Below are 13018 nucleotides of genomic sequence, written 5' to 3' on the forward strand. Positions count from 1 at the left end.
TTGCAGGATCCAAGGCCTTCCTCCGTTTGGCCACAAAAGTCTATCTAAGCAATCCCACCACACCCACATGGCACTCCTCACTCCACACAGAATGGGTAATATATGTGAATATGTGAGCATATTTGACTCCTCTCTGCCTTTACTCATATTTGAAACACATTGCCTCCCTTCTGGATGCACAAGTGACTCATCTAGGTGTGCCATCCTTGCCTTCTCCCCAAAGAATGCTCAATAACTCTTCACTGCATTTTTCTGAGTATTAAGCCTCCTAAGGACAGGGTTCTTGCTAGACCCAATTTTGCACATCTGATGCTTATACTAAATAAATGTTTGTTCAATAAATGAATCTAAATGTTAATTTTAATATAAAGAAGTCATGATGAGAGGGGAACAAAAGACCCTTCTTGGTCAAATTAATCTCTCCTGAGGGAATACAATGAATTTGTTTCTGCAGATTATCATCTTACCTCTTAATAACAAATTTAATTTAACCACTCACTTGAAAGATGTTTTCCAGCCTTGGGATTCCATACAATGAGGGGCTTCTGAAAGTAATGTTTTCCGGGAGTCCTTCCACATTCAGATCATTCACATGTGCTTCAAATTTTTGGTACAGTACAGCCTTGGCTTCAGTGCTCCCCAAGGCTTCAGTTGAACAAAACCAAAGCAATTCAGAAGATTATGTTTATGTTGAAATCAGATTTTAGTACAATCCAAAGCAAGGTGCAGGTCAATTTTTTTTAATTGGAAAAACTCTAGAAACTTATTTACTAACTATTGAAACCAACTTAAAGCAAAGGCAAGTATAAATGACCCATCATTAGACAGATCAAAGAGACAGAAAATTAACAAGGATACTAAGGACTTGAACTCAGTTCTGGACAAAGCAGACCTAATAGACAACTACAGAACTCTCCACCCAAATCCACAGAATATGCATTCTTCTCAGCACCTCATCACACTTATTCTAAAATTGATAACATAATTGGAATTAAAACACTCCTCAGTAAATGCAAAGGAACGGAAATAATAACAAACAGTCTCTCAGACAACAATGAGATTAGATTAGAACTCGGGATTAAGAAGCTCACTAAAAACCCACAACTACATGGAAACTGAACAACCCCCTCCTGAATGACTAGTGGGTAAATAACAAAATTAAGGCAGAAATAAAGATGTTCTTCAAAACTAATGAGAACAAAGATACAACATACCAGCATCTCTGGGACACATTTAAAACAGTGTTTAGAGAGAAATTTATAACACTCAAGGCCCACAAGAGAAAGCAGGAAAGATTTAAAATTGACACCCTAACATCAAAATTAAAAGAACTAGAGAAGCAAGAGGAAACAAATTCAAAAGCTAACAGAAGACAAGAAATAACTAAGATTGGAGCAGAACTGAAGGAAAACCCTTCAAAATTCAATGAATCCAGGAGCTGATTTTTTGAAAAGATCAACAAAAATAGAAAGACCACTAGCTAGACTAACAATAGAGAAAAGAGACAAGAATCAAATAGAGGCAATAAAAAATGATAAAGGGGCTATCACCACTGATCCCACAGAAATACAAACTACCATCAGGGAATACTATAAACACCTCTATGCAAATAAACTAAAAAACCTAGAAGAAATGGATAAATTCCTGGACACATACACCCTCCCAAATCTAAACCGGGAAGAAGTCAAATCCCTGAATAGATCAATAACAAGTCCCGAAATTGAGGCAGTAATTAATAGCCTACCAACAAAAAGAAGTCCAGGACCACACAGATTCACAGCCAAATTCTAACAGAAGTACAAAGTGGAGCTGGTACCATTCCTTCTGAAACTATTCTAAACAATAGAAAAAGAGGAACCCTTCCCTAACTCATTTTATGAGGCCAGCAATACCCAGAAAAAACATGGCAGAGACACAATAAACAAGAAAATTTCAGGCCAATATCCCTGATGAACATCGATGCAAAAATCCTCAATAAAATACTGACAAACCAAACCAGCAACACATCAAAAAGTTTATCCACCACGATCAAGTCAGCTTCACACCTGTGACGCAAGGCTGGTTCAACATATGCAAATGAATAAACGTAATCCATCACATAAACAGAACCAATGATAAAAACCACACGATTAATTCAATAGCTGCAGAAAAGGCCTTTGACAAATTTCAACACCCCTTCATGCTAAAAACTCTCAATAAACTAGGTATTGATGAAACATATCTCAAAATAATAAGAGCTATTTATGACAAACCCAAGGCCAATATCATGCTGAATGGGCAAAAACTGGAAGCATTCCCTTTGAAAAGTGGCACAAGACAAGGATGCCTTCTCTCATCACTCCTATTCAACATAGTATTGGAAGCTCTGGCCAGGGTAATCAGGCAAGAGAAAGAAATCAAGAGTATTCAAATAGGAAGAGAGGAAGTCAAATTTCTGTTTCCAGATGACATGATTGTATATTTAGAAAACCCCATCATCTCAGCCCAAAATCTCCTTAAGCTGACAAGTAACTTCAGCAAAGTCTCAGGATACAAAATCAATGTGTATAAATCACAATCATCCCTATACACCAATAACAGACAAACAGAGAGCCAAATCATGAGTGAACTACCATTCACAACTGCTACCAAAAGAATAAAATGCCTAGGAATACAACTTACAAGGGACGTGAAGAACCTCTTCAAGGAGAACTACAAACCACTGCTCAAGGAAATAAGAGAGGACACAAATAAATGGAAAAACAGTCCATGCTCATGGATAGGAAGAATCAGTTTGTGAAAATGGCCATGCTGCCCAAAGTAATTTATAGATTCAATGCTATCCCTATCAAGCTACCATTGACTTTTTTCACAGAATTGGAAAAAACTACCTTAAATTTCCTGTGGAATCAAAAAACAACCCACAAGCAAAAAGCACAAAGCTGGAGGTATCATGCTACCTGACTTCAAACTATACTACAAGGCTACAGTAACTGAAACAACATGGTACTGGTACCAAAACAGATATATAGACCAATGGAACAGAACAGAGGCCTCAGAAATAACACCACACATCTACAACCATCTGATCTTTGACAAACTTGACAACAACAAGCAATGGGGAAAGGATTCCCTGTTTAATAAACGGTGTTGGGAAAACTGCTTGAGCCATATGCAGAAACTGAAACTGGACCCCTTCCTTACACCATATACAAAAGTTAACTCAAGAGGGATTAAAGACCTAAACGTAAGACCTAAAACCATAAAAACCCTAGAAGAAAACCTAGGCAATACAATTCAGGGCATAGACATGGGCAAAGCCTTCATGACTAAAACACCAAAAGCAAAGGCAACAAAAGCCACAATTGACAAACGGGATCTAGTTAAACTAAAAGAGCTTCTACACAGCAAAAGAAACTATCATCAGGCCAGGCGCGGTGGCTCAAGCCTGTAATCCCAGCACTTTGGGAGGCCGAGACGGCGGATCACGAGGTCAGGAGATCGAGACCATCCTGGCTAAAGGGTGAAACCCCGTCTCTACTAAAAATACAAAAACTAGCTGGGCGAGGTGGCAGGCGCCTGTAGTCTCAGCTACTCGGGAGGCTGAGGCAGGAGAATGGCGTAAACCCGGGAGGCGGAGCTTGTGGTGAGCTGAGATCCGGCCACTGCACTCCAGTCCGGGCGACAGAGCAAGACTCCGCCTCAAAAAAAAAAAAAAAAAAAACAAACGAAACTATCATCAGAATGAACAAGCAACCTACAGAATGGGAGAAAATTTGTGCAATCTGTCCATCTGACAAACGGCTAATTTCCAGAATCTACAAAGAACTTAAACAAATTTATGAGAAAAAAACAACCCCGTCAAAAGTGGGCAAAGGATTTGAACAGACACTTCTCAAAAGAAGACATTTATGCAGCTAAAGAACATATGGAAAAAAAGCTCATCATCAATGGTCATTAGAGAAATGCAAATCAAAACCACTCCAGTTAGAATGGTGATCATTAAAAAGTCAGTAAACAGAAGATGCTGGAGGGGATGTGGAGAAATAGGAATGCTTTTACACTGTTGATGGGAGTGCAAATTAGTTCAACCATTGTGGAAGACAGTGTAGTGATTTCTCAAGGATCTAGAGCCAGAAATACCATTTGATCCAGCAATCCCATTTCTGGGCATATACCTAAAGGATTATAAATCATTCTACTATAAAGACACATGCACATGTATGTTCATTGTGGCACTATTCACAATAGCAAAAACTTGGAACTAACCCAAAAGTTCATCAAAGATAGACTGGATAAAGAAAACGTGGCACATATACATCATGGAATACTATGCAGACATAAAAAAGGGTGAGTTCATGTCCTTTGCAGGAACATGGATGAAGTTGGAAACCATCATTCTTAGCAAACTAACACAAGAACAGAAAACCAAAAACTGCATGTTCTCACTCATAAGTGGGAGTTGAACCATGAGAACACATGGACACAGGGAGGGGAACATCACACATCGGGGCCTTTCTGGGGGTGGGGGGCTAAAGAAGGGATAGCATTAGGAGAAATACCTAATGTAGATGAGGGGTTGATGGGTGCAGCAAACAACAATGGCATGTGTATAGCTATGTAACAAAACTGCATGTTCTCCACATGTACCCCAGAACTTCAAGTATAATAAAAATAATAATAATCACAAAATCCTGACCCCAATCAAAGGCCACAATTTAATTAAAGCCTATAACACAGGACAAAAAAAAGCCACTCTGTTGCCTTCACTCACAACTTGTATGTGTGGCTTACAATGCATTTACTTTAATATCAGTCTTGATAAACTCTGGGGCAGAAATCCAGGGGTAACCTACCTAATCCTTTCATGAAATGTTTCCAACATGGCCTTGAGTGTGTGGGATCTTTCTCAAGCCCCATGCTTGAGTGCCATTTGCTGATGGCCTTTCCCCATGAGTGAAGAAGCTGTGCCACTAGCTGAACACTAGATACAAGACAGCATGAGAATCATGCTTGCAGCTGTAGTTATTAGCTGGGGGGCTGGTGGAGGGCACTGCTCCAAGATTGCATATTCTGAGTTTTCCCATTGTAATGATAAGTGCCTATGTTTTCTATCTTTTAAGATACTTGCATTTTTACATATCAGAATCCCAAGGCTGAGAAATAAAATTTTTAAATATTAAAATAATAATAATAGCCAAGCACGGTGGCTCGTGCCTGTAATCCCAACACTATGGGAGGCCGAGGTGGGCAGATCACAAGGTCAGGAGATCGAGACCATCCTGGCTAACACGGGGAAATCCCGTCTCTCCTGAAAATACAAAAAATTAACTGGGTGTAGTGGCGGGCGCCTGTAGTCCCAGCTACTCAGGATGCTGAGGCATGACATTGGTGTGAACCCAGGAGGCAGAGCTTATAGTGAGCAGAGATTGCGCCATTGCACTCCAGTCTGGGTGACAGAGCGAGACTCCATCTCAAAAATAAATAAATAAATAGATAAATAAATAAATAAAAATTGACCCATCATTAACAGTCAGATTTTGGCAAATTTAAGTGTCCTGGTCCCAAGACAATCTTAATAACTCTAAGATCTTAAAAGAATAAACTCTATTTTTCAATATCCTTAGGAAGAAGAGAAAGAAAATCATTATAGAAAATAAATAATAGAACCTAAGTACTATTTGGTTCTTTTCTTTTTTTTCTTTTGTTCCTTTTCTTTTCTTTTCTTTTCTTTTCTGACATGGACTCTTGCTCTGTCACCCAGGCTGGAGTGCAGTAGCGTGATCTTGGTTCATTCCAACCTCCACCTCCTGGGTTCGAGTGATTCTCCTGCCTCAGCCTCCTGAGTAGCTAAGATTACAGGTGCCTGCCACCACACCTGGCTAATTTTTGTACTTTTCAGTAGAGTCAGAGTTTCACCATATTGGCCAGGCTGGTCTTAAACTCCTGACCTCAAGTGATCCACCCACCTCAGGCTCCCAAAGTGCTGGGATTACAGGCATGAGCCACTGCACCCAGCCTGCAAGTACTATTTGGAAGCAGCCTTTTGCTATGAACTGCTCATGACTGTAATAACCCTGCTCCATTGGCTGCTGCAAACTGGCACATTTCAGGCTAAATTTTCATCTATACTCAAACAACAAGATCAATGTTCTTTACCCCTTCAACCTCGTGAGCACGCCATTGGAAAAAAAAAAAAAAAAAAAAAAAAAAAAAACTTTGCACAAAGAATTCATGGAATGTGAAATAAAAAAGTAAGGTAAGCAGAGGCCAGTTTAGATTACAAGAAGCATAACAACCAAAGTTAGCAGATGAAGATTGTTTGGATCCAGATTTAAAGCTAAATTTTTCAGATAATGAGAAAATGAGACACTGTTCAGGTAAGAGTGAGGAAACCTGGCTGGGTGCAGTGGCTCATGCTGTAATCCCAGTACTTTGGGAGGCCAAGGTGGGAGGATCACCTGAGGTCAGGAGTTCAAGACCAGCCTAGCCAATAAGGTGAAACCCCGCCTTTACTAGAAATACAAAAATTAGCTAGGTGTGGTGTCATGTGCCTGTAATCCCAGTTACTCAGGAGGCTGAGGCAGGAGAATCACTGGAACACAGGGGGCAGAGGCTGCAGTGAGCCGAGATCACGCCATTGCACACCAGTCTGGGCGACAGTGCAAGACTCTGCCTCAAAAAAAAAAAAAAAGAAAGAAAGAAAAGAGTGAGGAAACTCAAGTAAGGGCTGCATATGAGCTGACACCAAAAAATCATTGTTAATTTTGTCAGATGTGATGAGACAGTGGCTGTGTAGGAATACGTAAATACTGTTCAGGGATGCACACTGAACAGATTAAATGATGTGATGACTGATTTGCTTTACAATATTCCTGCAAAGGGAGGTAAAGGAATAGAAGAACAAAATGCAGGGCAATCTTAAAGATCACAGAAATTGAGTAATGAGTATTTTAGTGGTCATTGTACTATTTTCTCTACTTTTGAATAGGTATAAAAATTGTGATTTAAAAATGTAAAATAAAACAGCCAGGCACAGTGACTCATACCTGTAATTCCAGCACTTTGGGAGTCGAGGCAGGTGGATCACATGAGTCAGGAGTTCGAGATCACCCGGGTCAACATGGTGAAAGCCTGTCTCCACCAAAAATACAAAAAACAAACAAGCAAACAAACAAAATCAGCAGTGTATGGTGGCCGGCACCTGTAGTCCCAGCTACTCAGGAGGCTGAGGCAAGAGAATCGCTTGAACCCAGGAGGCAGAGGCTGAAGTGAGCTGAGATTTTGCCACTGCGCTTCAGCCTGGGCAACAGAGTGAGAATCCACCTCAAAAAAAAAAAAAAAAAAAAGAAAGAAAGAAAAAAAAAGTAAAAATCAATTGACTAATCTCTGGTCTGAAGCCACATCCAAACAGAACTCTAAAAAAAAGATTCAAGCAATTTACATGGTGTTGTTTATATACACATCTCCCTCGCACCTCTGTATGTAACATTTAAATATTTTGCAACATGATGGGTGGGAGTGGCTCAAAGCTGGACATGCTGGCATGTGCCTGTAGCCCCAGCTACTTAGGAGACTGAGACAGGAGGATAATTTGAGCACAGGAGTTCTAGTCCAGCCTGGACAACATAAGAAGACCCTGTTTCTTTCTTTTTTTTTTTTTTTTTGAGACAGAGTTTCACTCTTGTTGCCCAGGCTGGAGTGCAATGGTGCGATCTCGGCTCACTGCAATCTCTGCCTCCTGGGTTCAACTGATTCTCCTGCCTCAGCCTCCCAAGTAGCTGGGACTACAGGCACACACCACCACACCCAGCTAATTTTGTATTTTTAGTAGAGATGGTGTTTCTCCATGTTGGTCAGGCTGGTCTCGAACTCCCAAACTCAGGAGATCCTCCTTCCAAAATGCTAGGATTACAGGCATGGGCCACTGCACCCAGCCAACCCTGTTTCTTTAAAAACAAAGGTCGGGGAGCTGTCAGGGAACTCACTAATGAATTATTTTGGTGATATCAACAATTGCTATCAAAACACCACTATAAAATCCAAAATTACATCTATTCCCAGATCTTTCTCCTTACTTCCAAACTCATTTATCCAACTGTCTCCTCCACCTCCACACCTCAACTTAAATGTCAACTCAAAATTAATTAATTAATAATTTATTTGTTCTTAGATTGGCTTTCCTCTAACATCCCAAGACTTGTCTTAAATTCTTAATTTTATTAGCACCAAATCAGAAAGACTCTAGTATACACACTCTTTGATATAAGAAACACAAAATAAAATAATTATCATAGCTGTAAAACCAAATATGCCCATAAACAAATGATAGTAAAGGATTAGAGGCTTTCAGTCACAATAGAGAGTGATGTTAAATAAAATTATTCTGTTAATTCAACAAGAAAATATACAAACCTAATTCTAACAAACTTTCTATAAAATAAAAAAGAACCAATGGTTGAAGTTGAGAGTGAATAAGTGGAAGTTTTAGAAAGAGGTGAGGCCAACTGCAGAATGTGCTCCTCACATATCCTCAAGGCTGCCCCAATCACACCCCCTGCCTCCCCATCCCCTTATTCTACTTAATTCTATCCCAGACCTTAACACCTTACATAGTAAATATCTCCTACTTACTACATGTTTCCCCACTAGATTGAATGCTCCAGAATGTATGGGGCAGTTCCCCCTGCACCAGATTCACAGGTGCCAAACGACTGCAGGATTATGAGGCTGGAAGTAGTAAATATTTCCTAAATAGTTGCAGCGGTTCACAGCCATGAAAAATCTAAGATTTCCTCTCTCCCTTTCAGGAACCTTAGAGAAAGCAGCAATACTGTCAGAGGCATTTGAATGAGAGCAACTCGATTTTAAATAAGAGCTGGGTAAAATGAGGCTGAGACCTACTGAGCTGCATTCCCAGATGGTTAAGGCACTCTAAGTCACAGGGTGAGGGAGGAGGTCGGCACAATATACAGGTCATAAAGACCTTGTTGATAAAATGGGTTGCAGTATAAAAGCGAGCCAAAACCAAGATAACGACGAGAGTGACCTCTGGTCATCCTCACTGCTACACTCCCACCCATGCCATGGCAGTTTACAAATGCCATGGCAACATCAGGGAGTTATTCTCTGTGGTGTAAAAGGTGAACCATAAAAATAATCCACTCATGGCCGGGTGCAGTGGCTCTCACCTGTAATCTCAGCACTCTGGAAGGCCAAGGGCGGGTGGATCACCTGAGGTCAGGAGTTTAAGACCAGCCTGGCCAACATGGTGAAACCCCGTCTCTACAAAAAATACCAAAAAAAATTAGTTGGGTGTGGTGGTACATGCCTGTGATCCCAGCTATTCAGGAGGCTGAGGCAGGAGAATCGCTTGAACCCAGGAGACAGAGGTTGCAGTGAGCCGAGATCGCACCATCGCACTGCAGCCTGGACTCCATCTCAAAGAAAAAAACAAAAAACACACAGTATGAGAGGCTGGGCACGGTGGTTCATGCCTATAATCCCAGCACACTGGGAGGCTGAGGTGGGTGGATCACTTGAGGTCAGGAGTTCGAGACCACCCTGACCAACATGGTGAAACCCCATCTCTACAAAAAGTACAAAAATTAGCCAGGCATGGTGGCAGGTGCCAGTAATCCCACCTACTTGGGAGGCTGAGGCAGGAGAATCGCTTGAACCTGGGAGGTGGTGGTTGCAGTGATCCAAGACAGCGCCACTGCACTCCAGCTTGGTTAACATGAACAAAACTCCGTCTCAAAAACCAAACAGGAACAGAAAACTGGAGCTGAGTCCTACTCATTGTATTTACTTTCCTAAACAAAACAACATTATAAAAAAATTACTCAGTATTATAATTTAATTGAAGGGGAAAAAAACAGACTTACCAAATTGTTTTGCAAAAAAGCTGATCCACCATCTTTCATAATTTAGTGATTCCGGCATACCATACTTCCTTCACTATTGAAATCATAGGAATACAAGTTTTCTCAATCTAATGGGTTTAATAACTTGGGTTATTAAATATGATTATTATAAAATAGGCAGTATTTTTCTGTCCTGTGACTAATTTTTTTTTTTTGAGATGGAGTCTTGCTTGCTCTGTCACCCAGGCTGGAGTGCAGTGGCACGATCTCGGCTCACTGCAAGCTCCGCCTCCTGGGATCCCACCATTCTCCTGCCTCAGCCTCCCGAGTAGCTGGGACTACAGGCGCCTGGCTAATTTTTTGTATTTTTAGTAGAGACGGGGTTTCACCGTGTTAGCCAGGATGGTCTTGATCTCCTCAACCTCATGCTCTGCCTGCCTCAGCCTCCCAAAGTGCTGAGATTACAGGTGTGAACCACCACACCTGGCACCTGTGACTAATATTATTTCTAAGACCCATAATGTATTTATTACTGAAACAATGCTGACATACACTGCACAAAAAAAGGAAGAACCAGACATTCATTAAAGCTAGGAAAAAGCAGAACTCAGTGTGCTCAAGAACCACTAGCAGGCAGGACAGGTTGTCTCACGCCTGTTATCCCAGTACTTTGGGAGGCCGAGGTGGGCAGATCACCTGAGGTCAGGAGTTCCAGACCAGCCTGACCAACATGGTGAAACCCAAACTCTACTGCAAATAAAAAAATTAGGCAGGCATGGTGGCAGGTGCCTGTAATCCCAGCTACTTGGGAGATTGAGGCAGGGAGAATTGCTTGAACCCGGCAGGTGGAGCTTGCAGTGAGCTGAGATCACACCACTGCACTCCAGCATGGGAAACAGAGGAAAACTCCATCTCAAAAAAAAAAAAAAAAAAAAAAAGAACAGCGAACGGCTAGCAGGTGCCATTTGCTAAGGGGAGACCAGGGATATGATCTTGCTGGCAGTCCTACCATTTTAGGAAATCTAAACAGTGCGATTCCATTCTTTTTTGTCTGTACTCCAGAGCCAAAACAAGTAAGAAAATCAATTATATTTATATTTCTTTCAAACCACAACTAACAATTAAGAGATGATATGCATAGCTCCATACTCTAAAAGGAAACTTCTTATGTCCTGGGTATCGTGGACATTTGATGAATGCTTGTTCAGTTGACTAGTGTAGACTTCAATAATAAACTGTTCAATGCATTATATCAGATAAATCTTGCATCTCAAAAGTAGGACAAATATTGTTCTTTTAGTTCTGTCTACCCATAAATGCAACATTTACATGTATTTATAATGGGTTAATAAAAAGAAAATGAGTTTATGGTTCTAGAGAGTATTAGAAATTTGACAAGATGAATTCTCCTGTCCTGGAACATAATTTAAAGTTACAGAGATAGTATTTCATGTGGAACGTACCATTAAAAAAATCATTGCTAAGCATTCAATAATTATTTCACATAATCTTCTAATCTGACTTAAGACTGAAGACCTACCTCCTGAAGCTCGTTATATCAAGTTGTAAGTCTTCACGTGTTGAATTCATTAAGTTCATGTCTGAAAGGTGAGAATAAATACTTAATATTCACTATGCAATATTCAGCAAAGTAATATTCACTGGTGCATATTTTACATTTCTTCACCAAGGGTGGCTTTGAAAAGAAAAGACAGGCTGACCATGGTGGCTCACACCTGTAATCCCAACACTTTGGAAGGCCAAGGCAGACAGATCACGAAATCAGGAGTACAAGACCAGCCTGGCCAACATGGTGAAACCTGTCTCTACTAAATATACAAAAATCAGCCAGGTGTGGTGGTAGGTGCCTGTCATCCCAGCTACTCAGGAGGCTGAGCTAGGAGAATCATTTGAACCTGGGAGGCAGAGATTGCAGTGAGCCAGGATCACACCATTGCACTCCAGCATGGGCGACAAGAGCGAAACTCCAGCTGAAAAAAAGAAAAGAAAAGAAATATCCCATTACTTTAAGGTAATGTAGATACAGCCAGAATTTCTACAGAAATCTGAACCACATAATAAAGCCAGAAAAACATACCAGCTAATATTATTTAATACAGATAGTACTAAATGGAACAGGTAATTTTTTTTTTTTTTTTTGAGGCAGAGTCTCATTCTGTCACCCACGATGGAGTGCAGTGGCAGGATCTCCACTCACTGCAACCTCCGCCTCCCAGGTCCAAGCAATTTTCCTGTCTCAGCCTCCTGAGTAGCTGGGACTATAGGCATCTGCCACCACGCCCGACTAATTTTTGTATTTCTGCAGAGACGGGGTTTCACCATATTGGTCAGGCTGGTCTTGAACTCCTGAACTCAGGAGATCCATCCACCTTGGCCTCCCAAAGTGCTGGGATTACAGGCATAAGCCACCATGCCTGGCCGGAAAAGGTACTATTTTCCAAACATAAACATTAGTGTAACTTTATTGGACTTATAAAAATAATTTTTTTAGTAACAGAAGCAGAAGATTCTCCTGAACTGTATCTTTTCAGCTAACATTTATTTACTTAAGATTCAAACAATATAACAGCTATAAAAAGTTAAGAAGAGGTAGTCAGGTGCAGTGGCTCATTCCAGTAACCCAAACACTTCGGGAGGCTGAGGCAGGTGAATCAGGAGTTTGAGAACAGCCTGGCCAACATGGTGAAACCCCATCTCTACTAAAAATACAAAAATTAGCCAGGCATGGGGGCAATCGCCTATAGTCCCAGCTACTAGGGAGTCTGTGGTGGGAGGATCACTTGAACCTGAGTGGTGGAGGTTGCAGTGAGCTATGATTGCACCACTGCACTCCAGCCTGGGTGACACAGCAAGACTCTGTTTCAAAGAAAAAAAGAAAAAGTCAAGAGCATGGAGAGTATTAAAATCAGACAGAACCAATGGTCTATCATCAGAACAGCTTGAATATCATATCACAACAAAAGTGTCTTTCCCTAAGGCAATTACCATTAATACTGCTTTAAAGTTATAAAATGTGGGCTGAGGGGTAGCTCACACCTGTAATCCTAGCACTTTGGGAGTCTGAGGCAGGTAGATCATGAGGTCAGGAGAATGAGACCATCCTGGCCAACATGGTGAAACCTCATTGCTACTAAAGTACAAAAATTACCTTG

The 13018-nt window shown here is 40.9% G+C and overlaps 1 protein-coding gene across 1 annotated transcript in view; it reads left to right on the forward strand.

Moving 5' to 3' along the window:
• LOC111530448 (septin-7-like) overlaps nucleotides 1-13018 on the forward strand; it is a 44124-nt gene that overhangs the window by 14095 nt on the left and 17011 nt on the right. Inside the window, 1 exon segment of the mRNA XM_026446726.1 lies at nucleotides 11373-11453. Within this exon segment, the coding sequence (XP_026302511.1) occupies nucleotides 11373-11453 (81 nt within the window).

This window comes from Piliocolobus tephrosceles, unplaced genomic scaffold (genome assembly GCF_002776525.5).
Source record: "Piliocolobus tephrosceles isolate RC106 unplaced genomic scaffold, ASM277652v3 unscaffolded_76, whole genome shotgun sequence".
NCBI lineage: Eukaryota > Metazoa > Chordata > Mammalia > Primates > Cercopithecidae > Piliocolobus > Piliocolobus tephrosceles.